General features: G+C 51.7%; 1 protein-coding gene across 3 annotated transcripts; it reads left to right on the forward strand.

Moving 5' to 3' along the window:
- The first annotated feature begins 259 nt into the window (after positions 1-259).
- PPP4C (protein phosphatase 4 catalytic subunit) lies at positions 260-25,813 on the forward strand. Of its 3 annotated transcripts, none has more exons than XM_059872815.1 (11): positions 282-345; positions 2,494-2,609; positions 4,694-4,745; positions 5,530-5,580; positions 6,026-6,127; positions 9,020-9,082; positions 9,765-9,875; positions 13,003-13,129; positions 17,282-17,471; positions 25,430-25,584; positions 25,718-25,813. In XM_059872815.1, exons 2-10 carry the CDS (start codon positions 2,512-2,514, stop codon positions 25,557-25,559), a joined length of 924 nt encoding a protein of 307 aa, XP_059728798.1. In that variant the 5' UTR covers positions 282-345; positions 2,494-2,511; the 3' UTR covers positions 25,560-25,584; positions 25,718-25,813. The 3 variants fall into 3 exon arrangements, with proteins under 3 accessions (XP_059728799.1, XP_059728798.1, XP_059728797.1); XM_059872814.1 differs by lacking the exon at positions 9,020-9,082 and adding an exon at positions 9,548-9,610; XM_059872816.1 differs by lacking the exon at positions 9,020-9,082 and having other exon boundaries at positions 260-345; positions 9,702-9,875.
- The last annotated feature ends 22 nt before the right edge of the window (positions 25,814-25,835 follow it).

Below are 25,835 nucleotides of genomic sequence, written 5' to 3' on the forward strand. Positions count from 1 at the left end.
TGCATTTTTGGGAATTTCGGGTCCTTTTTCCCCACAAAATTCGGAATTTCGGGTCCCTTTTCCCCACAAATCTCCGGATTTTGGTTCATTTCGCTCCCTTTTCCCCACTTTTAACATTTTTCACATTTTCCTTTCCCTTTTCCCCACAAAATTCCCAATTTTGGGTCATTTTCCCCTTCAATTCCGCGACTTTTTTCGCGCCCTTATCGCCCGCCGCCATTTTCGAGACTTTTTTGCCGCCTCCCCGCCGCCATTTTAGCTCCTCCTTCCCCTTCACTTCCGGTCCGAGCACTTCCGGGGTGGGCGTGCCCGGAAGTGACGCCAGCAGCAGCGGCCGCGCCGGCGGTGGGTCCGGGCCGGGATTTTTGGGGCAATTTTGGGCAAATTTGGGCAAATTTGGGCAATTTTGGGGCTTTTTTGATGTTTCTGGAAGGTTCTGGGAGGGCTCTGAGGGGGTTGGAGGGTTCTGGGGGGGTTTGGGGCGTCCTGGGGCGGATTTTGGGGCCTTTTGGGGTCGATTTTGGGGGAAAATTTGGGGATTTTGGGGCATATTTGAGGCATTTTTGGGAATTTTTGGGGGAATTTTGGGGGATTTCGGTCAAATTCTGAGGGGATTTTGGAAATTTTGGGGATTTTGAGGTCAATTTTGGGGGATTTTGGGTCAATTTGGGGGATTTTGGGTCAATTTTGGGACATTTCGAGGGGTCCTGGGTTGGATTTTTTGGGAAATTTTTTGGATTTTGGGGAATTTTTGGAGCGATTTTTGTGGAATTTTTGGTCAATTTTGGGGGATTTTGGGGCTTTTTGGTCCATTGGGGAATTTGGGGAAAATTTTGGGGCTTTTTGGGGCCATTTTTGGTCGATTTGGGGCATTTTGGGGGGGATTTTAATGGAATTTTGGGGGATTTTGGTCAAATTTTGAGAGGATTTGGGAAATTTTGGGGATTTTTGGGTCAATTTTTGGGGGATTTTGGGGGGTCCAGGGTTGGATTTTGGGGATTTTTTTGGGGGGAAATTTTGAGGAATTTTTGTTTTCATTTTTGGGCGATTTTGGGTCAATTTTGGGTCGAATTTTGAGGCTTTTGGGGCATTTTTGGGGCCGTTTTAGGAGAATTTTGTTGGATTTGGGGCCGTTTTGGGGCAATTTTGGGGGATTTTGGGTCAATTTTGGCATTTTTGGGGGAATTTTGGGGCCGTTTTGGGGCTTTTTGGGTGAATTTGGGGAATTTTTGGGGATTTTGGGAAAAATTTTAGAATTCTGGGAAATTTTGGGGAATTTTGGGGGGATTTTGGGGAATTTTTAGGTCCAATTTGGGGCATTTTTGGGGCATTTTGGGAAAATTTTGGGGTTAATTACCCCGATGGTCTCCCTAATTAATTAATGAGGGGGTTAATTAATTAATGAGGGAGTTAATTAACCCCTCCACGATGGTTTTAACCCCTTCCAAGCCGTTTTCCCACCCCTATTAATTAGAAAATTGGGGTTAATTACCCCCAGGGCTTATTAATTACCCCGATGGTCTCCCTAATTAATTAATGAGTGTGCTAATTAATTAATTAGGGAGTTAATTAACCCCTCCACGATGGTTTTAACCCCTTCCAAGCCATTTTCCCACCCCTATTAATTAGAAAATTGGGGTTAATTACCCCCAGGGCTCATTAATTACCCCGATGGTCTCCTTAATTAATTAATGAAGGTGTTAATTAATTAATTAGGGGGTTAATTAACCCCTCCTCGATGGTTTTAACACCTTCCAAGCCATTTTCCCACCCCTATTAATTAGAAAATTGGGGTTAATTACCCCCAGGGCTCATTAATTACCCCTATGGTCTGCTTAATTAATTAATGAAGGTGTTAATTAATTAATTAGGGGGTTAATTAACCCCTCCTCGATGGTTTTAACCCCTTCCAAGCCGTTTTCCCACCCCTATTAATTAGAAAATTGGGGTTAATTACCCCCAGGGCTCATTAATTACCCCTATGGTCTGCTTAATTAATTAATGAAGGTGTTAATTAATTAATTAGGGGGTTAATTAACCCCTCCACGATGGTTTTAACCCCTTCCAAGCCGTTTTCCCACCCCTATTAATTAGAAAATTGGGGTTAATTACCCCCAGGGCTCCTTAATTACCCGTATGGTCTCCCTAATTAATTAATGAGGGTGTTAATTAATTAATTAGGGGGTTAATTAACCCCTCCCTGATGGTTTTAACCCCTTCCAAGCCGTTTCCCCACCCCTATTAATTAGAAAATTGAGGTTAATTACCCCCAGGGCTCATTAATTACCCCCATGGTCTCCCTAATTAATTAATGAGGGTGTTAATTAGTTAATGAGGGGGTTAATTAACCCCTCCCTCGATGGTTTTAACCCCTTCCAAGCCGTTTTCCCACCCCTGTTAATTAGAAAATTGGGGTTAATTACCCCCAATCTCATTAATTACCCCCCCGGGACGGGCTGTGGTGAGGAACTAATCAAGTAATTAATTAATTAGGGGTTAATTGGGGCCGCCATGGGGGAGCTGAGCGACCTGGACCGGCAGATCGAGCAACTGCGGCGCTGCGAGCTCATCAAGGAGAGCGAGGTCAAGGCCCTGTGCGCCAAGGCCCGGTAATTAGCGCTAATTAACGCTAATTAGCGCTCGTTAGTGCGCATCGGTCTTCACTGAGGGGTCAGGGCTGGGTTTGGAGCCTCATTAGCGCTAATTAGTGCTCATTAACGCTCATTAAGGGCGCTGAGGTGGTGGCCCTGTGAGCCAAGGGTCGCTAATTAGCGCTAATTAACGCTAATTAATAGTCATGAGTGCTCATTGATGTGTTTAGCCCTCATTAGTGCTAATTAGTGGTCATTAATTGCTGTTAATTGTTATTCATCGCTGTTAACACTGGTTTAGTGAGCTCAATTAATTCTGGCTAATTAATCGGTGCTCATTGCAGTTAATTAATGGGCGTTAATTGCTGCTAATTACTGTTAATTTGTCTTAGTTGTTGATTGCTGTTAATTGCAGTAATTAATTGCTGTTAATTGCAGTTATTAATTGCTGTTAATTGCCTTTCCTAGTTGTTAATTGCTGTTAATTGCTGCTAATGAAGTGCTGCTAATTGCTGTTAATTGCCCAGAGTTGTTAATTGCTGTTAGTGCTGGTCAGGTGTTCTTAATTAATATTGCTTAATTAATTCCTGGTGATTGCAATTAAGGAAGTGCAGGTAATTGCCGTTAATGAATTTATTAATGAGTTAATTAATTGCCGTTAATGAATTTATTAATGTGTTAATTAATTGCTGTTAATGAATAAATTAATGGGTGTTAATTGCTGTTAATGGATTAATTAATGGGTGTTCATTGCAGCTAATGAATGAATTAATGAGTGTTAATTGCAGTTAATGAATTAATTAATGAGCGTTAATTGCAGGTAATGGATTAATGAGAATGAATTGCTGTTAATGAATGAATTAATGAGCATTAATTGCTGTTAATGGATTTATTAATGAGCGTTAATTGCAGTTAATGAATGAATTAATGAGCATTAATTTCTGTTAGTAGATTAATGAGCGTTAATTGCTGTTAATGAATGAATTAATGAGCGTTAATTGCTTTTAATGAATGAATAATTAGCATTAATTGCAGTTAATGAATTAATGAGCATTAATTGCAGTTAATTAATTAATGAGCATTAATTTCTGTTAATGGATTAATGAGCATTAATTGCAGTTATTGGATTTATTAATGAGCATTAATTTCTGTTAATGGATTAATGAGCGTTAATTGCAGTTAATGAATGAATCAATGAGCATTAATTGCTGTTAATGGATTAATGAGCGTTAATTGCTGGTAATGAATGAATTAATGAGCATTAATTGCAGTTAATGGATTGATTAATTAATGAATTAGTTGCTGTTAATCAGGGAGGTCCTGGTGGAGGAGACAACAATGAATGAACGAGTGAGTGAGTGAGTGAGTGAATCAATCAATGAGTGAATCAATCAATCAATCAATGAGTGAATCAATCAATCAATCAATGAGTGAATCAATCAATGAGTGAATCAATCAATCAATCAATGAGTGAATCAATCAATCAATCAATGAGTGAGTGAATGAATCAATCAATCAATGAATCAATCAATGAATGAATGAGTGAATCAATGAATGAATCAATCAGTGAATCAATGAATCAATCAATCAATGAATGAGTGAATCAATCAATGAGTGAATCAATCAATCAGCCAGTGAATCAATGAATCAATCAATGAGTGAGTGAGTGAGTGAATGAATTAATCAATGAGTGAATCAATCAATCAGTCAGTGAATCAATTAATCTATCAATGAGTGAGTGAGTGAATCAATGAGTGAATCAATCAAGCAATCAATGCATCAATGAATGAAGGAATGAATCAGTGAGTGAGTCAAGGAATGAATCAATGAATGCATGAGTGAATGAATGAGTGAGTGAATCAATCAAGGAATCAATCAATTAATCAATCAATCAATCAATGAATCAATGAATGAATGAATTGCAGGGAGATCCTGGTGGAGGAGAGCAACAAAGAATGAATGAGTGAATGAATGGATGAATGAATGAATGAATGAATCAATCAATCAATCTATCTATCTATCAATAAATCAATGAATGAATCAATGCATGAATGAATGAATCAATCAATCAATCAACGAATCAATCAATGAATGAATTGCAGGGAGATCCTGGTGGAGGAGAGCAACGTGCAGAGAGTGGATTCGCCCGTGACCGTGAGCACAAAAACGGGGAAAATCCGGGAAATTCCGGAACGTTCCGGGAAATCCGGGGAAAATTTGGGATTTGGGGAATTTTGGGGGAGAAAATTTGGGGATTTTGGGGAGAATTTGAGGGAATTTTTGGGGCATTTTCCGAGAATTTGGGGAATTTTTTTGGTTTTGGGAGGAATTTTTCAGAATTTTTAGGGAGAAATTTGGGAAATTTTGGGGAAAATTTGGGAAAATTCAGGAATTTTTGGGAATTTTTGGAATGTTTTGGGGGAATTTGGGGATTTTGGGGAGAAGATTTGAGATTTTTTGAGGGGAATTTTCAGAAATTTTGGAAAATTTTGGGGAAAAATTGGGAATTTTTGGGAGGGATTTTTCGGGAAAATTTGGGGATTTTTGGGGGGGGAATTTGAGGGAATTTTTGGGGCAAATTCTGGAAAATTTGGGGATTTTGGGGGAATTTTTTGGAATTTTTTGGAAGCTTTGGGAGGAATCTTTGGGGAAGTTTTTTGGGAAAAATTTGTGACTTTTTGAGAATTTTTTGGGGATATTTTGGAGAGATTTTTTGGGGAATTTCTGGGAAATTTGGGGGAAATTTTGGAAAATTTGGGATTTTTATTTTTTATTTTGGGGGGATTTTTTCCGAATTTTTTTTGTGCGGAAAATTGGGAATTTTGGGGAAATTTGGGGGGAATTGGAGGAAAATTTTGGGAAAATTTGGGGAATTTTTGGGGAATTTTGGGGATTTTTGGGTGAATTTTGGGCGATTTTGGGTCCGGTTCCCCCTCAGGTGTGCGGGGACATCCACGGGCAGTTCTACGACCTCAAGGAGCTCTTCAGGGTGAGTGACCCCGAGTGACCCCTGAGTGACCCTGAGTGACCCTGAGTGACCCCTGAGTGACCCCTGAGTGACCCTGAGTGACCCTGAGTGACCCCTGAGTGACCCCGAGTGACCCCTGAGTGACCCCGAGTGACCCCTGAATGACCTCGAGTGACCCCTGAGTGACCCTGAGTGACCCCTGAGTGACCCTGAGTGACCCCGAGTGACCCCTGAGTGACCCTGAGTGACCCCTGAGTGACCCTGAGTGACCCTGAGTGACCCCTGAGTGACCCTGAGTGACCCTGAGTGACCCCGAGTGACCCCGAGTGACCCCTGAGTGACCCTGAGTGACCCCTGAGTGACCTCTGAGTGACCCCGAGTGACCCTGAGTGACCCCTGAGTGACCCCTGGGTGCTCTCACCTGTCCCACCTGTCTCACCTGTCCCGTGCGTCTCTCCCTGCCCAGGTGGGCGGGGATGTCCCAGAGACCAATTACCTGTTCATGGGCGACTTCGTCGACCGCGGCTTCTACAGCGTGGAGACCTTCCTGCTGCTGCTGGCCCTCAAGGTGAGCTCACCTGCACAGGTACAGACAGGTGAGACAGGTGTGAGACCTTCCTGCTGCTGCTGGCCCTCAAGGTGAGCTCACCTGCACAGGTGTGCACAGGTGTGATACACCTGAGACAGGTGTGCACAGGTGTGATACACCTGAGACAGGTGTGCACAGGCACAGACAGACAGGTGTGATACACCTGGACAGGTGAGACAGGTGTGATGGGTCTGAGACCTTCCTGCTGCTGCTGGCCCTCAAGGTGAGCTCACCTGGACAGGTGAGACAGGTGTGATACACCTGGGACAGGTGTGCTCAGGTACAGACAGGTGGGACAGGTATGAGACTGTCCTGCTGCTGCTGGCGGTCAGGGTGAGACAGGTGTAGGCCAGGTGTGCTCAGGTGTGCTCAGGTGTGCTCAGGTGAGCTCACCTGGACAGGTGGGGCAGGTGTGATACACCTGGGCAGGTACAGACAGGTACAGACAGGTGTGAGACCTTCCTGGTGCTGCTGGCACTCAGGGTGCCCAGGTGTGCCCGAGGCGTGACCCAGGTGTGACCAAGGTGTGTTACCTGTGCCAGGTGTGCCCCAGGTGTGACCCAGGTGTGATCCAGGTGTGTTACCCGTGCCAGGTGTGCCCCAGGTGTGGTCCAGGTGTGTTACCTGTGCCAGGTGTGCCCCAGGTGTGGTCCAGGTGTGTTACCTGTGCCAGGTGTGCCCTAGGCGTCATCCAGGTGTGATCCAGGTGTGACCCAGGTGTGTCACCTGTGCCCAGGTGTGACCCAGATGTGATCCAGGTGTGACCCAGGTGTGTTACCAGGGCCCAGGTGTGCCCCAGGTGTGCTCCAGGTGTGACCAAGGTGTGTTACCTGTGCCAGGTGTGCCCCAGGTGTGCCCCAGGTGTGCCCCAGGTGTGACCAAGGTGTGTTACCTGTGCCAGGTGTGCCCCAGGTGTGGTCCAGGTGTGTTACCTGTGCCAGGTGTGCCCTAGGCGTCATCCAGGTGTGATCCAGGTGTGACCCAGGTGTGTCACCTGTGCCCAGGTGTGACCCAGATGTGATCCAGGTGTGACCCAGGTGTGTTACCAGGGCCCAGGTGTGATCCAGGTGTGATCCAGGTGAGCTCAAGGTGTGTTACCTGTACCAGGTGTACCCTAGGTGTGATCCAGGTGTGATCCAGGTGTGACCCAGGTGTGTCACCTGTGCCCAGGTGTGACCCAGGTGTGCCCCAGGTGTGCCCCAGGTGTGTTACCAGGGCCCAGGTGTGAGCCAGGTGTGATCCAGGTGTGCTCAAGGTGTGTTACCTGTGCCAGGTGTGCCCCAGGTGTGCCCCAGGTGTGCCCCAGGTGTGCCCCAGGTGTGATCCAGGTGTGTTACCTGTGCCAGGTGTGCCCTAGGTATGACCCTGGGTGTGCCCCAGGTGTGTCACCTGTGCCCCAGGTGTGCCCCAGGTGTGATCCTGGTGTAACTCAGGAGTGTCACCTGTGCCCAGCTGTGTGACCTCGCAGATTCTACAGGTGTGGCACACCTGGCCCAGGTGATGCCGGGGGTGTGTCCTACATAGCACAGGTGTGCTGTACCTGACCCAGGTGTGTTACCTGTGCCCAGGTGAGGTACCCGGACCGGATCACGCTGATCAGGGGGAACCACGAGTCGCGGCAGATCCCGCAGGTGTGGCACACCTGGCCCAGGTGATGCCGTGGGTACATTTATCAGTGATTACCTGTCTCAGGTGTGACCCAGGTGTGTCACCTGTGCCCAGGTGAGGTACCCGGACCGGATCACGCTGATCGGGGGAACCACGAGTCGCGGCAGATCACGCAGGTGTGGCACACCTGGCCCAGGTGATGCCGTGGGTGTGTCTATGGGTGATTACCTGTCTCAGGTGTGACTCAGGTGTAACTCAGGTGTAACTCAGGTGTGTTACCTGTGCCCAGGTGAGGTACCCGGACCGGATCACGCTGATCAGGGGGAACCACGAGTGGCGGCAGATCACGCAGGTGTGGCACACCTGGCCCAGGCGATGCCGTGGTTGCCATAGGAGTGCTGTACCTGTCTCAGGTGTAGCTCAGGTGTAACTCGGGTGTAACTCAGGTGTAACTCAGGTGTAACTCAGGTGTGTGTTACCTGTGCCCAGGTGAGGTACCCGGACCGGATCACGCTGATCAGGGGGAACCACGAGTCGCGGCAGATCCCGCAGGTGTGGCACACCTGGCCCAGGTGATGCCCTGGGTACATTTATCAGTGATTACCTGTCTCAGGTGTGACCCAGGTGTGTTACCTGTGCCCAGGTGAGGTACCCGGACCGGATCACGCTGATCAGGGGGAACCACGAGTCGCGGCAGATCCTGCAGGTGTGGCACACCTGGCCCAGGTGATGCCGTGGGTGTGTCTATGGGTGATTACCTGTCTCAGGTGTGACCCAGGTGTAACTCAGGTGTGTTACCTGTGTCACCTGTGCCCAGGTGAGGTACCCGGATCGGATCACGCTGATCAGGGGGAACCACGAGTGGCGGCAGATCCCGCAGGTGTGGCACACCTGGCCCAGGTGATGCCCTAGGTGTTCTGTGTGTGGTACAGGTGTGACTCAGGTGTGTTACCTGTGCCCAGGTGAGGTACCCGGACCGGATCACGCTGATCAGGGGGAACCACGAGTGGTGGCAGATCCCGGAGGTGTGGCACACCTGGCCCAGGTGATGCCGTGGGTACATTTATCAGTGATTACCTGTCTCAGGTGTGACCCAGGTGTGTTACCTGTGCCCAGGTGAGGTACCCAGACCGGATCACGCTGATCAGGGGGAACCACGAGTGGCGGCAGATCCCGCAGGTGTGGCACACCTGGCCCAGGTGATGCCCCAGGTGTTCTGTATGTGGTACAGGTGTAACTCAGGTGTGTCTCACCTGTGCCCAGGTGAGGTACCCAGACCGGATCACGCTGATCAGGGGGAACCACGAGTCGCGGCAGATCCCGCAGGTGTGGCACACCTGGCCCAGGTGATGCCATGGTTGCCATAGGAGTGCTGTACCTGTCTCAGGTGTAGCTCAGGTGTAACTCAGGTGTAACTCAGGTGTAACTCAGGTGTAACTCAGGTGTAGCTCAGGTGTAACTCGGGTGTGTTACCTGTGCCCAGGTGAGGTACCCAGACCGGATCACGCTGATCAGGGGGAACCACGAGTCGCGGCAGATCCCACAGGTGTGGCACACCTGGCCCAGGTGATGCCATAGGTACATTTATCAGTGATTACCTGTCTCAGGTGTAACTCGGGTGTGTTACCTGTGTCCAGGTGAGGTACCCAGACCGGATCACGCTGATCAGGGGGAACCACGAGTGGTGGCAGATCACGCAGGTGTGGCACACCTGGCCCAGGTGATGCCGTGGGTGTGTCCTACATAGCACAGGTGTGCTGTACCTGACCCAGGTGTGTCTCACCTGCCCAGGTGAGGTACCCAGACCGGATCACGCTGATCAGGGGGAACCACGAGTCGCGGCAGATCACGCAGGTGTGGCACACCTGGCCCAGGTGATGCCGTGGTTGCCATAGGAGTGCTGTACCTGTCTCAGGTGTAACTCAGGTGTGTCTCACCTGTCCAGGTGAGGTACCCGGACCGGATCACGCTGATCAGGGGGAACCACGAGTCGCGGCAGATCACGCAGGTGTACGGCTTCTACGACGAGTGCCTGCGCAAGTACGGCTCCGTCACCGTGTGGCGCTACTGCACCGAGATCTTCGACTACCTGAGCCTGTCGGCCATCATCGACGGCAAGGTGAGCGCACCTGGGCACACCTGGGGGCAGGTGACACACCTGGGGGCACCTGGGGACACCTGGGCACACCTGGGATACGCCGGGGGACACCTGAGGACAGCTGGGATACAGCTGGGATACAGCTGGGATATACCTGGGATACACCTGGGTACACCTGGGCACACCTGGGCTCACCTGGGATACACCTGGGCACACCTGGGATGCAGCTGGGATATACCTGGGCACACCTGGGCATAGCTGGGCACACCTGGGCTCACCTGGGATGCAGCTGGGATAGACCTGGGCACACCTGGGCATAGCTGGGCACACCTGGGCACACCTGGGTACACCTGGGCACACCTGGAATAGACCTGGGCACACCTGGGATACACCTGGGATACACCTTGGCACACCTGGGACACACCTGGGCACACCTGGGCACACCTGGGACACACCTGGGCACACCTGGGCACACCTGGGCACACCTGGGACACACCTGGGCACACCTGGGCACACCTGGGCACACCTGGGCTACCCCAAAGACCCCAAATGTCCCCAAAGCCCCAAATTGACCCAAATACCCCAAATATTCTCCAATATTTGAAATGTCCCAAATACCCAAAAATGACCCAAACTGACCCAAAATGACCCAAAATGTCCCAAATTTCTCAAATGTCCCAAATGTCCCCAGATGTCCCCAAAGTCCCAAAAACCCCAAATGTCCGAAATGCCCAAAATGTCCCAAATTTCCCCAAATTCTCCCAAAAACCCCAAATGTCCCAAATGTCCCAAATTTCCCAAATACCCAAAAATGTCCAAAAAGCCCCAAACAGACCCAAAATGCCCCAAATTTCCCAAATATCCCAAATGTCCCCAAATGTCCCTAAAGCCCCAAAAACCCCAAATACCCCAAAAACCCCAAAAACTCCAAATATCCCAAATACCCCAAAATGTCCCAAAATCACCCAAATACCCCAAATATTCAAAATGATCCAAAGTGACCCAAAATGTCCCAAAGTGACCCAAAATGTCCCAAATTTGTCAAATATCCCAAATGTCCCCAAAAACCCCAAATACCCCAAATACCCCAAATACCCAAAAATGTCCAAAAAGCCCCAAAGTGACCCAAAATGTCCCAAATTTCCCCAAATTCTCCCAAAAACCCCAAATGTCCCAAAAACCCCAAATACCCCAAATACCCAAAATGTCCAAAAAGCCCCAAAGTGACCCAAAATGCCCGGAATTCCCAGATTTTCTGCGTGCACGGGGGGCTGTCCCCGTCCATCCAGACCCCAAAAACCCCAAATACCCCAAATACCCCAAATACCCCAAATACCCCAAAAACCCCAAATGTCCCAAATTTCCCAAATACCCAAAAATGTCCAAAAAGCCCCAAAATGACCCAAACTTTCCGGAATTCCCAGATTTTCTGCGTGCACGGGGGGCTGTCCCCGTCCATCCAGACCCCAAATACCCCAAAAACCCCAAATACCCCAAAATGACCCAAAATGTCCCAAACTGACCCAAAATGCCCCAAATTTCCCAAATATCCCAAATGTCCCCAGATGTCCCCAAAGCCCCAAAAGCCCCAAATGTCCGAAATGCCCAAAATGTCCCAAATTTCCCCAAATTCTCCCAAAAACCCCAAATGTCTCAAATGTCCCAAATTTCCCAAATACCCAAAAATGTCCAAAAATCCCCAAACTGACCCAAAATGTCCCAAATTTCTCAAATATCCCAAATGTCCCCAAATACCCCAAAGCCCCAAAAACCCCAAATGTCCCAAATGCCCAAAATGTCCCAAATTTCCCCAAATTCTCCCCAAAACCCCAAATGTCCCAAATACCCCAAATTTCCAAAATGTCCTAAAATGACCCAAAATGACCCAAATTGACCCAAAATGTCCCAAATTTCTCAAATGTCCCAAATGTGCCCAAATGTCCTCAAAGCCCCAAATACCCCAAATACCCCAAAAAACCCCAAAATTACCCCAAATATCCCAAAATGACCCCAAATATCCCAAAATCACCCAAATACCCCAAATATCCCAAATGGACCCAAAATGACCCAAAATGCCCCAAATTTCTCAAATTTCCCAAATGTGCCCTGATGTCCCCAAAGCCCCAAGTGCCCCAAAAACCCCAAAAACCCCAAAAACTCCAAATATCCCAAATACCCCAAAATGTCCCAAAATCACCCAAATACCCCAAATATTCAAAATGATCCAAAGTGACCCAAAATGTCCCAAATTTCTCAAATATCCCAAATGTCTCCAGATGTCCCCAAAGCCCCAAAAACCCCAAATGTCCGAAATGCCCAAAATGTCCCAAATTTCCCCAAATTCTCCCAAAACCCCCAAATACCCCAAATACCCCAAATTTCCAAAATGTCCCAAATTTCCCAAATACCCAAAATGACCCAAACTGACCCAAAATGCCCCAAATTTCTCAAATGTCCCAAATGTCCCCAGATGTCCCCAAAGCCCCAAAAACCCCAAATATCCCAAATGTCCCAAATTTCCCCAAAACCCCCAAATGTCTCAAATACCCCAAATACCCCAAAATGACCCAAATACCCCAAATACCCAAAAATGTCCAAAAAGCCCCAAAGTGACCCAAAATGCCCCGAATTCCCAGATTTTCTGCGTGCACGGGGGGCTGTCCCCGTCCATCCAGACCCCAAAAACCCCAAATACCCCAAGTTTTCCAAAATGTCCTAAAATGACCCAAAATGACCCAAACTGACCCAAAATGCCCCAAATTTCCCAAATATCCCAAACGTCCCCAGATGTCCCCAAAGCCCCAAATGCCCCAAATATCCCAAATTCCCAAAATGTCCCAAATTTCCCCAAATTCTCCCAAAAACCCCAAATGTCCCAAATGTCCCAAATTTCCCAAATACCCAAAAATGTCCAAAAAGCCCCAAAGTGACCCAAAATGTCCCAAATTTCTCAAATATCCCAAATGTCCCAAAATGTCCCCATAGCCCCAAAAACCCCAAATGTCCCAAATGCCCAAAATGTCCCAAATTTCCCCAAATTCTCCCAAAAACCCCAAAAACCCCAAATACCCCAAATACCCCAAATACCCAAAAACCCCAAAATGCCCCAAAAAGCCCCAAAGTGACCCAAACTTTCCGGAATTCCCAGATTTTCTGCGTGCACGGGGGGCTGTCCCCGTCCATCCAGACCCTGGACCAGATCCGCACCATCGACCGCAAGCAGGAGGTGCCTCACGACGGCCCCATGTGTGACCTGCTCTGGTCTGACCCCGAAGGTACGGCCAGGTGGGGCGGGGACAGGTGGGACAGGTGAGGGACAGGTGAGGGACAGGTGAGGGATGCAAAAAAAACCCCAAAATTCCCACAAAAAACCCCAAAATCTGTAAGATTTTACCCCAAAAATCGACTAAAATTCACTCAAAAATTCTTGAATTATTCACAGTGAGGGACAGGTGAGACAGGTGAGGGACAGGTGAGACAGGTGAGGGACAGGTGAGGGATGTAAAAAAACCCCTGAAAATTCCCACAAAAAACCCCAAAATCTGGAAGATTTTACCCCAAAATTGGTTAAATTGGACCCAAAATTTACCTGAATTCACTCAAAAATTCTTCATGGTAAGAGACAGGTGAGACAGGTGAGGGACAGGTGAGGGACAGGTGAGGGACAGGTGAGACAGGTGAGGGATGTAAAAAGAAAACCCAAAAATTCCCACAAAAAACCCCAAAATCTGGAAGATTTTACCCCAAAATTCGACCAAAATTCACTCAAAAATTCTTGAATTGTTCACAGTGAGGGACAGGTGAGAGACAGGTGAGGGACAGGTGAGGGACAGGTAAGGGACAGGTGAGGGACAGGTGAGGGACAAGGAGAACTCTGGAGAAATGCCAAAAATCCTGGAAGTTTTTCCCCAAAATTCACAGAATTGAACCCAAAACTCACCCGAATCTGCCTCACCTGTGTCACCTGTCTCACCTGTCTCACCTGTGTCACCTGTCTCACCTGTGTCACCTGTGTCACCTGTCTCACCTGTCTCACCTGTGTCACCTGTCTCACCTGTCTCACCTGTGTCACCTGTCTCTCACCTGTCTTACCTGTGTCACCTGTGTGCTCACCTGTGTCACCTGTCTCACCTGTGTCACCTGTGTCACCTGTCTCACCTGTGTCACCTGTCTCACCTGTGTCACCTGTCTCTCACCTGTCTCTCACCTGTCTCTCACCTGTCTCACCTGTCTCACCTGTCTCTCACCTGTCTCACCTGTCTCACCTGTCTCTCACCTGTCTCTCACCTGTCTCTCACCTGTCTCACCTGTCTCACCTGTCTCTCACCTGTCTCTCACCTGTCTCTCACCTGTCTCTCACCTGTCTCTCACCTGTCTCACCTGTCTCTCACCTGTCTCACCTGTCTCTCACCTGTCTCACCTGTCTCACCTGTCAGACACCACGGGCTGGGGCGTGTCCCCCCGGGGTGTGGGTTACCTGTCTCCCCTGTCTCACCTGTCTCACCTGTCCCTCACCTGTCTCTCACCTGTCTCTCACCTGTCTCACCTGTCTCACCTGTCAGACACCACGGGCTGGGGCGTGTCCCCCCGGGGCGCGGGTTACCTGTGTCTCACCTGTCTCACCTGTCTCCCCTGTCTCTCACCTGTCTCACCTGTCTCTCACCTGTCTCACCTGTCTCTCACCTGTATCTCCCTTGTCTCTCACCTGTCTCACCTGTCTCTCACCTGTATCTCCCTTGTCTCTCACCTGTCTCACCTGTCTCCCCTGTCTCTCACCTGTCTCACCTGTCTCTCCCCTGTCTCTCACCTGTCAGACACCACAGGCTGGGGCGTGTCCCCCCGGGGTGTGGGTTACCTGTATCTCACCTGTCTCTCACCTGTCTCTCACCTGTCTCTCACCTGTCTCTCACCTGTAACTCACCTGTCTCACCTGTCTCTCACCTGTCTCACCTGTGTCACCTGTGTCACCTGTCTCTCACCTGTCTCTCACCTGTCAGACACCACGGGCTGGGGCGTGTCCCCCCGGGGCACGGGTCACCTGTCTCTCACCTGTCTCTTACCTCTCTCTCACCTGTCTCTCACCTGTCTCACCTGTCTCACCTGTCAGACACCACGGGCTGGGGCGTGTCCCCCCGGGGCGCGGGTTACCTGTCCCTCACCTGTCTCTCACCTGTCTCTCACCTGTCTCTCACCTGTCTCTCACCTGTCTCACCTGTGTCTCACCTGTCTCACCTGTCTCACCTGTCTCACCTGTCTCACCTGTCCTTCACCTGTCTCTCACCTGTCTCTCACCTGTCTCTTACCTGTCTCACCTGTCTCTCACCTGTCTCTCACCTGTCTCACCTGTCTCTCACCTGTCTCTCACCTGTCTCACCTGTCTCACCTGTATCTCACCTGTCTCTCACCTGTCCCACCTGTCTCACCTGTCTCTCACCTGTATCTCACCTGTCTCTCACCTGTCTCTCACCTGTCAGACACCACGGGCTGGGGCGTGTCCCCCCGGGGTGTGGGTTACCTGTCTCTCACCTGTCTCACACCTGTCTCACCTGTCTCACCTGTTTGTCATCTGTCTCACCTGTCAGACACCACGGGCTGGGGCGTGTCCCCCCGGGGCGCAGGTTACCTGTCTCTCACCTGTCTCTCACCTGTCTCACCTGTCTCTCACCTGTCTCACCTGTCTCTCACCTGTCTCACCTGTCTCTCACCTGTCTCACCTGTCTCTCACCTGTCTCTCACCTGTCAGACACCACGGGCTGGGGCGTGTCCCCCCGGGGCGCGGGTTACCTGTATCTCACCTGTCTCACCTGTCTCACCTGTCTCACCTGTCTCACCTGTCTCTCACGTGTCACCTGTCTCACCTGTCTCTCACCTGTCTCTCACCTGTCAGACACCACGGGCTGGGGTGTGTCCCCCTGGGGCACGGGTTACCTGTCTCTAACCTGTCTCTCACCTGTCTCTCACCTGTCTCACCTGTCCCTCACCTGTCCCTCACCTGTCTCTCACCTGTATCTCACCTGTCTCCCCTGTCTCTCACCTGTCTCACCTGTCTCTCCCCTGTCTCTCACCTGTCAGACACCACAGGCTGGGGCGTGTCCCCCCGGGGTGTGGGTTACCTGTATCTCACCTGTCTCTCACCTGTCTCTCACCTGTCTCTCACCTGTCTCTCACCTGTAACTCACCTGTCTCACCTGTCTCTCACCTGTCTCACCTGTGTCACCTGTGTCACCTGTCTCTCACCTGTCTCTCACCTGTCAGACACCACGGGCTGGGGCGTGTCCCCCCGGGGCACGGGTCACCTGTCTCTCACCTGTCTCTTACCTCTCTCTCACCTGTCTCTCACCTGTCTCACCTGTCTCACCTGTCAGACACCACGGGCTGGGGCGTGTCCCCCCGGGGCGCGGGTTACCTGTCCCTCACCTGTCTCTCACCTGTCTCTCACCTGTCTCTCACCTGTCTCTCACCTGTCTCACCTGTGTCTCACCTGTCTCACCTGTCTCACCTGTCTCACCTGTCTCACCTGTCCTTCACCTGTCTCTCACCTGTCTCTCACCTGTCTCTTACCTGTCTCACCTGTCTCTCACCTGTCTCTCACCTGTCTCACCTGTCTCTCACCTGTCTCTCACCTGTCTCACCTGTCTCACCTGTATCTCACCTGTCTCTCACCTGTCCCACCTGTCTCACCTGTCTCTCACCTGTATCTCACCTGTCTCTCACCTGTCTCTCACCTGTCAGACACCACGGGCTGGGGCGTGTCCCCCCGGGGTGTGGGTTACCTGTCTCTCACCTGTCTCACACCTGTCTCACCTGTCTCACCTGTTTGTCATCTGTCTCACCTGTCAGACACCACGGGCTGGGGCGTGTCCCCCCGGGGCGCAGGTTACCTGTCTCTCACCTGTCTCTCACCTGTCTCACCTGTCTCTCACCTGTCTCACCTGTCTCTCACCTGTCTCACCTGTCTCTCACCTGTCTCACCTGTCTCTCACCTGTCTCTCACCTGTCAGACACCACGGGCTGGGGCGTGTCCCCCCGGGGCGCGGGTTACCTGTATCTCACCTGTCTCACCTGTCTCACCTGTCTCACCTGTCTCACCTGTCTCTCACGTGTCACCTGTCTCACCTGTCTCTCACCTGTCTCTCACCTGTCAGACACCACGGGCTGGGGTGTGTCCCCCTGGGGCACGGGTTACCTGTCTCTAACCTGTCTCTCACCTGTCTCTCACCTGTCTCACCTGTCCCTCACCTGTCCCTCACCTGTCTCTCACCTGTATCTCACCTGTCTCACCTGTCTCTCACCTGTCTCTCACCTGTCTCACCTGTCTCTCACCTGTCTCACCTGTCAGACACCACGGGCTGGGGCGTGTCCCCCCGGGGCGCGGGTTACCTGTATCTCACCTGTCTCACCTGTCTCACCTGTCTCTCACCTGTCAGACACCACGGGCTGGGGCGTGTCCCCCCGGGGCGCGGGTTACCTGTTCGGCTCGGACGTGGTGGCGCAGTTCAACGCGGCCAACGAGGTCTCCATGATCTGCCGCGCCCACCAGCTCGTCATGGAGGGCTACAAGTGGCACTTCGGCGAGACCGTGCTCACCGTCTGGTCCGCCCCTAATTACTGCTACCGGTATGCTAATGAGATGCTAATTAAGTGTTAATTCGGAGGGATTTACATGGTTGTTGTATGAGGTGCAGGTGGAGTTTGGGCACACCTGTACAGGTGAGGTGATGGCGTCCAGGTGAGGGGCTCCGGACAGGGCTGGGAGGGTGGGACTGGTGCCCAATTACTGCTACCGGTATGCTAATGAGATGCTAAGTAAGCCTTAATTATATGCTAATTACGTGGTGGTTCTATGAGGTGAAGGTGGGGTTTGGGCACACCTGTACAGGTGAGGTGATGGGGTCCAGGTGAGGGGGTCTGGACAGGGCTGGGAGGTTGGAAACGGAGCCCAATTACTGCTACCGGTATGCTAATGAGATGCTAATTAGGGGGGGATTAATTGGGGGTTACCTGGGGGACAGGTGGGGGTTACCTGGGGGACACCAGCTCGTCATGGAGGGCTACAAGTGGCACTTCGGGGAGACCGTGCTCACCGTCTGGTCCGCCCCTAATTACTGCTACCGGTATGCTAATGAGATGCTAATTAGGGGGGGATTAATTGGGGGTTACCTGGGGGACAGGTGGGGTTTGGGCACACCTGTCCAGGACGCGATGGAACAAGGTGAGGGGGTCTGGACAGGGCTGGGAGGATGGGACTGGTGCCCAATTACTGTGTCTGGTATGCTAATGAGATGCTAATTAAGCCTTAATTATATGGTAATTATGTGGTGGTTCTATGAGGTGCAGGTGGGGTTTGGGCACACCTGTGCAGGTGAGGTGATGGCGTCCAGGTGAGGGGGTCCGGACAGGGCTGGGAGGTTGGAAATGGAGCCCAATTACTGCTACCGGTATGCTAATGAGATGCTAATTAGGGGGGGATTAATTGGGAGTTCCCTTAGGGACAGGTGGGGTTTGGGCACACCTGTACAGGAAGCAATGGGAACCAGGTGAGGGGGTTTGGACAGGGAGGGTGGGACTGGTGCCCAATTACTGTGCCTGGTATGCTAATGAGATGCTAATTAAGTGTTAACTCGGAGGGATTTACATGGTTGTTGTATGAGGTGCAGGTGGGGTTTGGGCACACCTGTACAGGAAGCGATGGGGACCAGGTGAGGGGGTCCAGACATAGATGGGAGGGTGGAAATGAGGCCCAAAAGTGATACCGATATGCTAATGAGATGCTAATTAAGCCTTAATTATGTTCCTATTATGTGGCGGTTCTATGAGGTGCAGGTGGGGTTTGGGCACACCTGTACAGGTGAGGTGATGGGGTCCAGGTGAGGGGGTCTGGACAGGGCTGGGAGGGTGGGAATGGAGCCCAATTACTGCTACCGGTATGCTAATGAGATGCTAATTAGGGGTTAATGAATTCGGGGTTACCTGGGGGACGGGTGGGGGTTACCTGGGGGACACCAGCTCGTCATGGAGGGCTACAAGTGGCACTTCGGGGAGACCGTGCTCACCGTCTGGTCCGCCCCTAATTACTGCTACCGGTATGCTAATGAGATGCTAATTAGGGGGGGATTAATTGGGGGTTACCTGGGGGACAGGTGGGGTTTGGGCACACCTGTACAGGAAGCGATGGGGACCTGGTGAGGGGGTTTGGACAGGGCTGGGAGGGTGGGACTGGTGCCCAATTACTGTGCCTGGTATGCTAATGAGATGCTAATTAAGCCTTAATTTTATGCTCATTATGTGGCGGTTCTATGAGGTGCAGGTGGGGTTTGGGCACACCTGTACAGGTGAGGTGATGGGGTCCAGGTGAGGGGGTCTGGACAGGGCTGGGAGGTTGGAAATGGAGCCCAATTACTGCTACCGGTATGCTAATGAGATGCTAATTAGGGGGGGATTGATTGGGGGTTACCTGGGGGACAGGTGGGGGTTACCTGGGGGACACCAGCTCGTCATGGAGGGCTACAAGTGGCGCTTCGGCGAGACCGTGCTCACCGTCTGGTCCGCCCCTAATTACTGCTACCGGTATGCTAATGAGATGCTAATTAGGGGGGGATTAATTGGGAGTTCCCTTAGGGACAGGTGGGGTTTGGGCACACCTGTACAGGAAGCGATGGGGACCAGGTGAGGGGGTCCGGACAGGGCTGGGAGGGTGGGACTGGTGCCCAATTACTGTGCCTGGTATGCTAATGAGATGCTAATTAAGCCTTAATTATATGCTAATTACATGGTGGTTGTATGAGGTGCAGGTGGGGTTTGGGCACACCTGTACAGGAAGCGATGGGGTCCAGGTGAGGGGGTCTGGACAGGGCTGGGAGGGTGGGACTGGTGCCCAATTACTGTGCCTGGTATGCTAATGAGATGCTAATTAAGCCTTAATTATATGCTAATTACATGGTGGTTGTATGAGGTGCAGGTGGGGTTTGGGCACACCTGTACAGGAAGCGATGGGGACCAGGTGAGGGGGTCCGGACATAGATGGGAGGGTGGAAATGAGGCCCAAAAGTGATACCGATATGCTAATGAAATGCTAATTAAGCCTTAATTATGTTCCTATTATGTGGCGGTTCTATGAGGTGCAGGTGGGGTTTGGGCACACCTGTACAGGTGAGGTGATGGGGTCCAGGTGAGGGGCTCCAGACAGGGCTGGGAGGGTGGGAATGGAGCCCAATTACTGCTACCGGTATGCTAATGAGATGCTAATTAGGGGGGGATTAATTGGGGGTTACCTGGGGGACAGGTGGGGGTTACCTGGGGGACACCAGCTCGTCATGGAGGGCTACAAGTGGCACTTCGGCGAGACCGTGCTCACCGTCTGGCCCGCCCCTAATTACTGCTACCGGTATGCTAATGAGATGCTAATTAGGGGGGGAATTAATTGGGAGTTACCTGGGGGACAGGTGGGGTTTGAGCACACCTGTACAGGAAGTGATGGGGACCAGGTGAGGGGGTTTGGACAGGGCTGGGAGGGTGGGACTGGTGCCCAATTACTGTGCCTGGTATGCTAATGAGATGCTAATTAAGTGTTAATTCGGAGGGATTTACATGGTTGTTGTATGAGGTGCAGGTGGGGTTTGGGCACACCTGTACAGGAAGCGATGGGGACCAGGTGAGGGGGTTTGGACATAGATGGGAGGGTGGAAATGAGGCCCAATAGTGATACCGATATGCTAATGAGATGCTAATTAAGCCTTAATTTTGTGCTCATTATGTGGCGGTTCTATGAGGTGCAGGTGGGGTTTGGGCACACCTGTACAGGTGAGGTGATGGGGTCCAGGTGAGGGGGTCTGGACAGGGCTGGGAGGGTGGAAATGGAGCCCAATTACTGCTACCGGTATGCTAATGAGATGCTAATTAGGGGGGAATAAATTGGGGGTTACCTGGGGGACAGGTGGGGGTTACCTGGGGGACACCAGCTCGTCATGGAGGGCTACAAGTGGCACTTCGGTGAGACCGTGCTCACCGTCTGGTCCGCCCCTAATTACTGCTACCGGTATGCTAATGAGATGCTAATTAGGGGGGGATTGATTGGGAATTCCCTTAGGGACAGGTGGGGTTTGGGCACACCTGTACAGGAAGCAATGGGAACCAGGTGAGGGGGTCCGGACAGGGCTGGGAGGGTGGGACTGGTGCCCAATTACTGTGTCTGGTATGCTAATGAGATGCTAATTAAGCCTTAATTATATGGTAATTATGTGGCGGTTCTATGAGGTGCAGGTGGGGTTTGGGCACACCTGAACAGGTGAGGTGATGGCGTCCAGGTGAGGGGGTCTGGACAGGGCTGGGAGGTTGGAAATAGAGCCTAATTACTGCTTACGTTATGCTAATGAGATGCTAATTAAGTCTTAATTATATGCGCATTATGTGGCGGTTCTATGAGGTGCAGGTGGGGTTTGGGGACACCTGTACAGGTGAGGTGATGGCGTCCAGGTGAGGGGGTCCGGACAGGGCTGGGAGGTTGGAAATAGAGCCCAATTACTGCTACCGGTATGCTAATGAGATGCTAATTAGGGGGGGATTGATTGGGGGTTACCTGGGGGACAGGTGGGGGTTACCTGGGGGACACCAGCTCGTCATGGAGGGCTACAAGTGGCACTTCGGCGAGACCGTGCTCACCGTCTGGTCCGCCCCTAATTACTGCTACCGGTATGTTAATGAGATGCTAATTAGGGGTTAATGAATTGGGAGTTACCTGGGGGACAGGTGGGGTTTGAGCACACCTGTACAGGAAGCGATGGGGTCCAGGTGAGGGGGTCCGGACAGGGCTAGGAGGGTGGGACTGGTGCCCAATTACTGCTACCGGTATGCTAATGAGATGCTAATTAAGTGTTAATTCGGAGGGATTTACATGGTTGTTGTATGAGGTGCAGGTGGGGTTTGGGCACACCTGTGCAGGTGAGGTGATGGGGTCCAGGTGAGGGGGTCCAGACATAGATGGGAGGGTGGAAATGAGGCCCAAAAGTGATACCGATATGCTAATGAGATGCTAATTAAGCCTTAATTATATGGTAATTATGTGGTGGTTCTATGGGGTGCAGGTGGGGTTTGGGCACACCTGTACAGGTGAGGTGATGGGGTCCAGGTGAGGGGGTCTGGACAGGGCTGGGAGGTTGGAAATGGAGCCCAATTATTGCTACCGGTATGCTAATGAGATGCTAATTAGGGGGGGATTAATTGGGGGTTACCTGGGGGACAGGTGGGGGTTACCTGGGGGACACCAGCTCGTCACGGAGGGCTACAAGTGGCACTTTGGGGAGACCGTGCTCACCGTCTGGTCCGCCCCTAATTACTGCTACCGGTATGCTAATGAGATGCTAATTAGGGGTTAATGAATTGGGAGTTACCTGGGGGACAGGTGGGGTTTGAGCACACCTGTACAGGAAGTGATGGGGACCAGGTGAGGGGGTCCGGACAGGGCTGGGAGGGTGGGACTGGTGCCCAATTACTGTGTCTGGTATGCTAATGAGATGCTAATTAAGCCTTAATTATATGCTAATTACGTGGTGGTTCTATGAGGTGCAGGTGGGGTTTGGGCACACCTGTACAGGTGAGGTGATGGCGTCCAGGTGAGGGGGTCTGGACAGGGCTGGGAGGTTGGAAACGGAGCCCAATTACTGCTACCGGTATGCTAATGAGATGCTAATTAGGGGTTAATTAATTCGGGGTTACCTGGGGGACGGGTGGGGGTTACCTGGGGGACACCAGCTCGTCATGGAGGGCTACAAGTGGCACTTCGGCGAGACCGTGCTCACCGTCTGGTCCGCCCCTAATTACTGCTACCGGTATGCTAATGAGATGCTAATTAGGGGGGGATTGATTGGGAGTTACCTGGGGGACAGGTGGGGTTTGGGCACACCTGTACAGGAAGCGATGGGGTCCAGGTGAGGGGGTTTGGACAGGGCTGGGAGGGTGGGACTGGTGCCCAATTACTGTGCCTGGTATGCTAATGAGATGCTAATTAAGTATTAACTCGGAGGGATTTACATGGTGGTTCTATGAGGTGCAGGTGGGGTTTGGGCACACCTGTACAGGAAGCGATGGGGACCAGGTGAGGGGGTCTGGACAGGCCTGGGAGGGTGGAAATGGAGCCCAATTACTGCTATCGGTATGCTAATGAGATGCTAATTAAGCCTTAATTTTGTGCGCATTATGTGGTGGTTCTATGAGGTGCAGGTGGGGTTTGAGCACACCTGTACAGGAAGTGATGGGAACCAGGTGAGGGGGTTTGGACAGGGCTGGGAGGGTGGGACTGGTGCCCAATTACTGTGCCTGGTATGCTAATGAGATGCTAATTAAGCCTTAATTTTATGCTCATTATGTGGCGGTTCTATGAGGTGCAGGTGGGGTTTGGGCACACCTGTACAGGAAGCGATGGGGACCAGGTGAGGGGGTCCGGACATAGATGGGAGGGTGGAAATGAGGCCCAAAAGTGATACCGATATGCTAATGAGATGCTAACTAAGCCTTAATTATATGCTCATTATGTGGTGGTTCTATGAGGTGCAGGTGGGGTTTGGGCACACCTGTACAGGTGAGGTGATGGCGTCCAGGTGAGTGGGTCTGGACAGGGCTGGAAGGGTGGGAATGGAGCCTAATTACTGCTACCGGTATGCTAATGAGATGCTAATTAAGGGGGGAATTATGTGGTGTTTTGTTGGGGGTTACCTGGGGGACAGGTGGGGTTTGGGCACACCTGTACAGGTGAGGTTTGCATCCAGGTGAGATGGATGGGAAGGCGGAACCGGTGCCCTATGAGTGGTGCTGGTATGCAAATGAGATGCTAATGAAGCATTAGTTAGGAGGGATTAACTAGAAGTTACCTGGGGGACAGGTGGGGTTTGGGCACACCTGTACAGGTGAGGTTTGCATCCAGGTGAGATGGATGGGAAGGCGGAACTGGTGTCCTCTGAGTGCTGCCGGTATGCAAATGAGATGCTAATGAAGCATTAGTTAGGAGGGATTAACTAGAAGATACCTGGGGGACAGGTGGGGTTTGGGCACACCTGTACAGGTGAGATGATGGGGTCCAGGTGAGCGGTCTGGACATGAATGGGAGGGTGGGACTGGGGCCCTATTATGCTAATGGGATGCTAATGAAGTGCTCATTAGGAGGGATTGATTACAAGTTTCCTGGGGGTTACCTGGGAGACAGGTGGGGTTTGGGCACACCTGTACAGGTGAGGTTTGCATCCAGGTGAGATGGATGGGAAGGCGGAACTGGTGTCCTCTGAGTGCTGCCGGTATGCAAATGAGATGCTAATGAAGCATTAGTTAGGAGGGATTAACTAGAAGTTACCTGGGGGACAGGTGGGGTTTGGGCACACCTGTACAGGTGAGGTGTTGGGGTCCAGGTGAGTGGTCTGGACATGAATGGGAGGGTGGGACTGGGGCCCTATTATGCTAATGAGATGCTAATGAAGTGCTCATTAGGAGGGATTGATTACAAGTTTCCTGGGGGTTACCTGGGGGACAGGTGGGGTTTGGGCACACCTGTACAGGTGAGGTTTGCATCCAGGTGAGATGGATGGGAAGGCGGAACCGGTGCCCTATGAGTGCTGCCGGTATGCAAATGAGATGCTAATGAAGTGCTAATTAGATTCTAACGACAGTCCTGTGAGGCACAGGTGGGTCTGGGCTCTACCTGCAGCTCCAGGTGAGCTGGGCAGGTGAGCAGCTGGTAAAACCTGCCTCTAAATATGCAAATGAGATGAGATTTGCTATGCAAATGAGGTGGGAGTGAGAGATGCAAATGAGGGCTGGGGATGGGAGGGGTCAAGCTCGGGTGGGATGGGCTCCAGGTGAGGTCGACAGGTGAGAATGAGGTAAAAATCCTGCTGAAAGCAGCTAATGACATGCAAATTAGATGCAAATAAGATGAAAATGGAGGGTGGGGCACAAAAGGGGCGGAGCTGGGGGCAGTCGGGTGGGGCGGGGCCATCCAGGTGAGCTGGGCAGGTGGGACCTTGCTAAAACCACACTGAAACCGACAAATGAGACGCAAATGAGATGAATATGAGATGCAAATGAGATGCAAATGGGGTGAGACTTAAAGTGGGTGGAGCCTGGGGGAGTCAGGTGTGGCTGGGCTGGGTTTGGGGTGTCCAGGTGAGCCGGGCAGGTGGGAACTGGTTAAAACCACATAACGGGATGCAAATGAGGCACAAATGTCATGCAAATGAGATGCAAATGAGGTGGAAATGGAGGGTGAGACTTAGAGTGGGCGGAGCCTGGGTGGAGTCAGGTGGGGCTGGGGCGTCCAGGTGAGCTGGGCAGGTGGGAGGTCGGTAAAGAACTGCCTTTAAAATGATTAATGGTATGCAAATGAGATGCAAGCGACATGCAAATGAGATGTAAACTAGGGGTGAGACTTTAAAGTGGGTGGAGCCTGGGGGAATTAGGTGGGGCTCGGTTGTCCAGGTGAGCTGGGCAGGTGGGAGGTCGGTAAAGAGCTCCACTAAAACCGAACAATGGCATGCAAGTGAGATGCAAATGAGATGCAAATGAGATGCAAACGAGATGCAAATGCCGGGCAGGTGCGGGAACGTGGCGGCCATCTTGGAGCTGGACGAGCACCTGCAGAAGGAGTTCATCATCTTCGAGGCGGCGCCGCAGGAGACGCGCGGGATCCCCGCCAAGAAACCCGTGGCCGATTACTTCCTGTGACACACCTGGGCACACCTGGGCACACCTGGGCCCACCTGGGCACACCTGGGATAGACCTGGGTGTTCCTGGGGGCACCTGGGTACACCTGGGCACACCTTGGATGGACCTGGGGGTTCCTGGGCACACCTAAGGTATACCTGGGCACACCTGGGGGCACCTGGGCACACCTGGGATAGACCTGGGGGTACCTGGGCACACCTGGGGGCAGCTGGGATAGACCTGGGGGCACCTGGGGGTATCTGGGGGTACCTGGGCACACCTGGGAGCACCTGGGA

This window comes from Haemorhous mexicanus, chromosome 38, assembly GCF_027477595.1.
Source record: "Haemorhous mexicanus isolate bHaeMex1 chromosome 38, bHaeMex1.pri, whole genome shotgun sequence".
In the NCBI taxonomy this organism is placed as follows: domain Eukaryota; kingdom Metazoa; phylum Chordata; class Aves; order Passeriformes; family Fringillidae; genus Haemorhous; species Haemorhous mexicanus.

Coding starts and splice junctions, on each gene's coding strand:
- PPP4C (XM_059872816.1), top strand. CDS start 2,512: ATGGGGGAGCTGAGCGACCTGGACCGGCAGATCGAGCAACTGCGGCGC. Junction 6,128..9,701: donor TGCTGCTGCTGGCCCTCAAG/GTGAGCTCACCT, acceptor TCACCTGTCCAG/GTGAGGTACCCGGACCGGAT. Junction 9,876..13,002: donor CGGCCATCATCGACGGCAAG/GTGAGCGCACCT, acceptor CGGAATTCCCAG/ATTTTCTGCGTGCACGGGGG.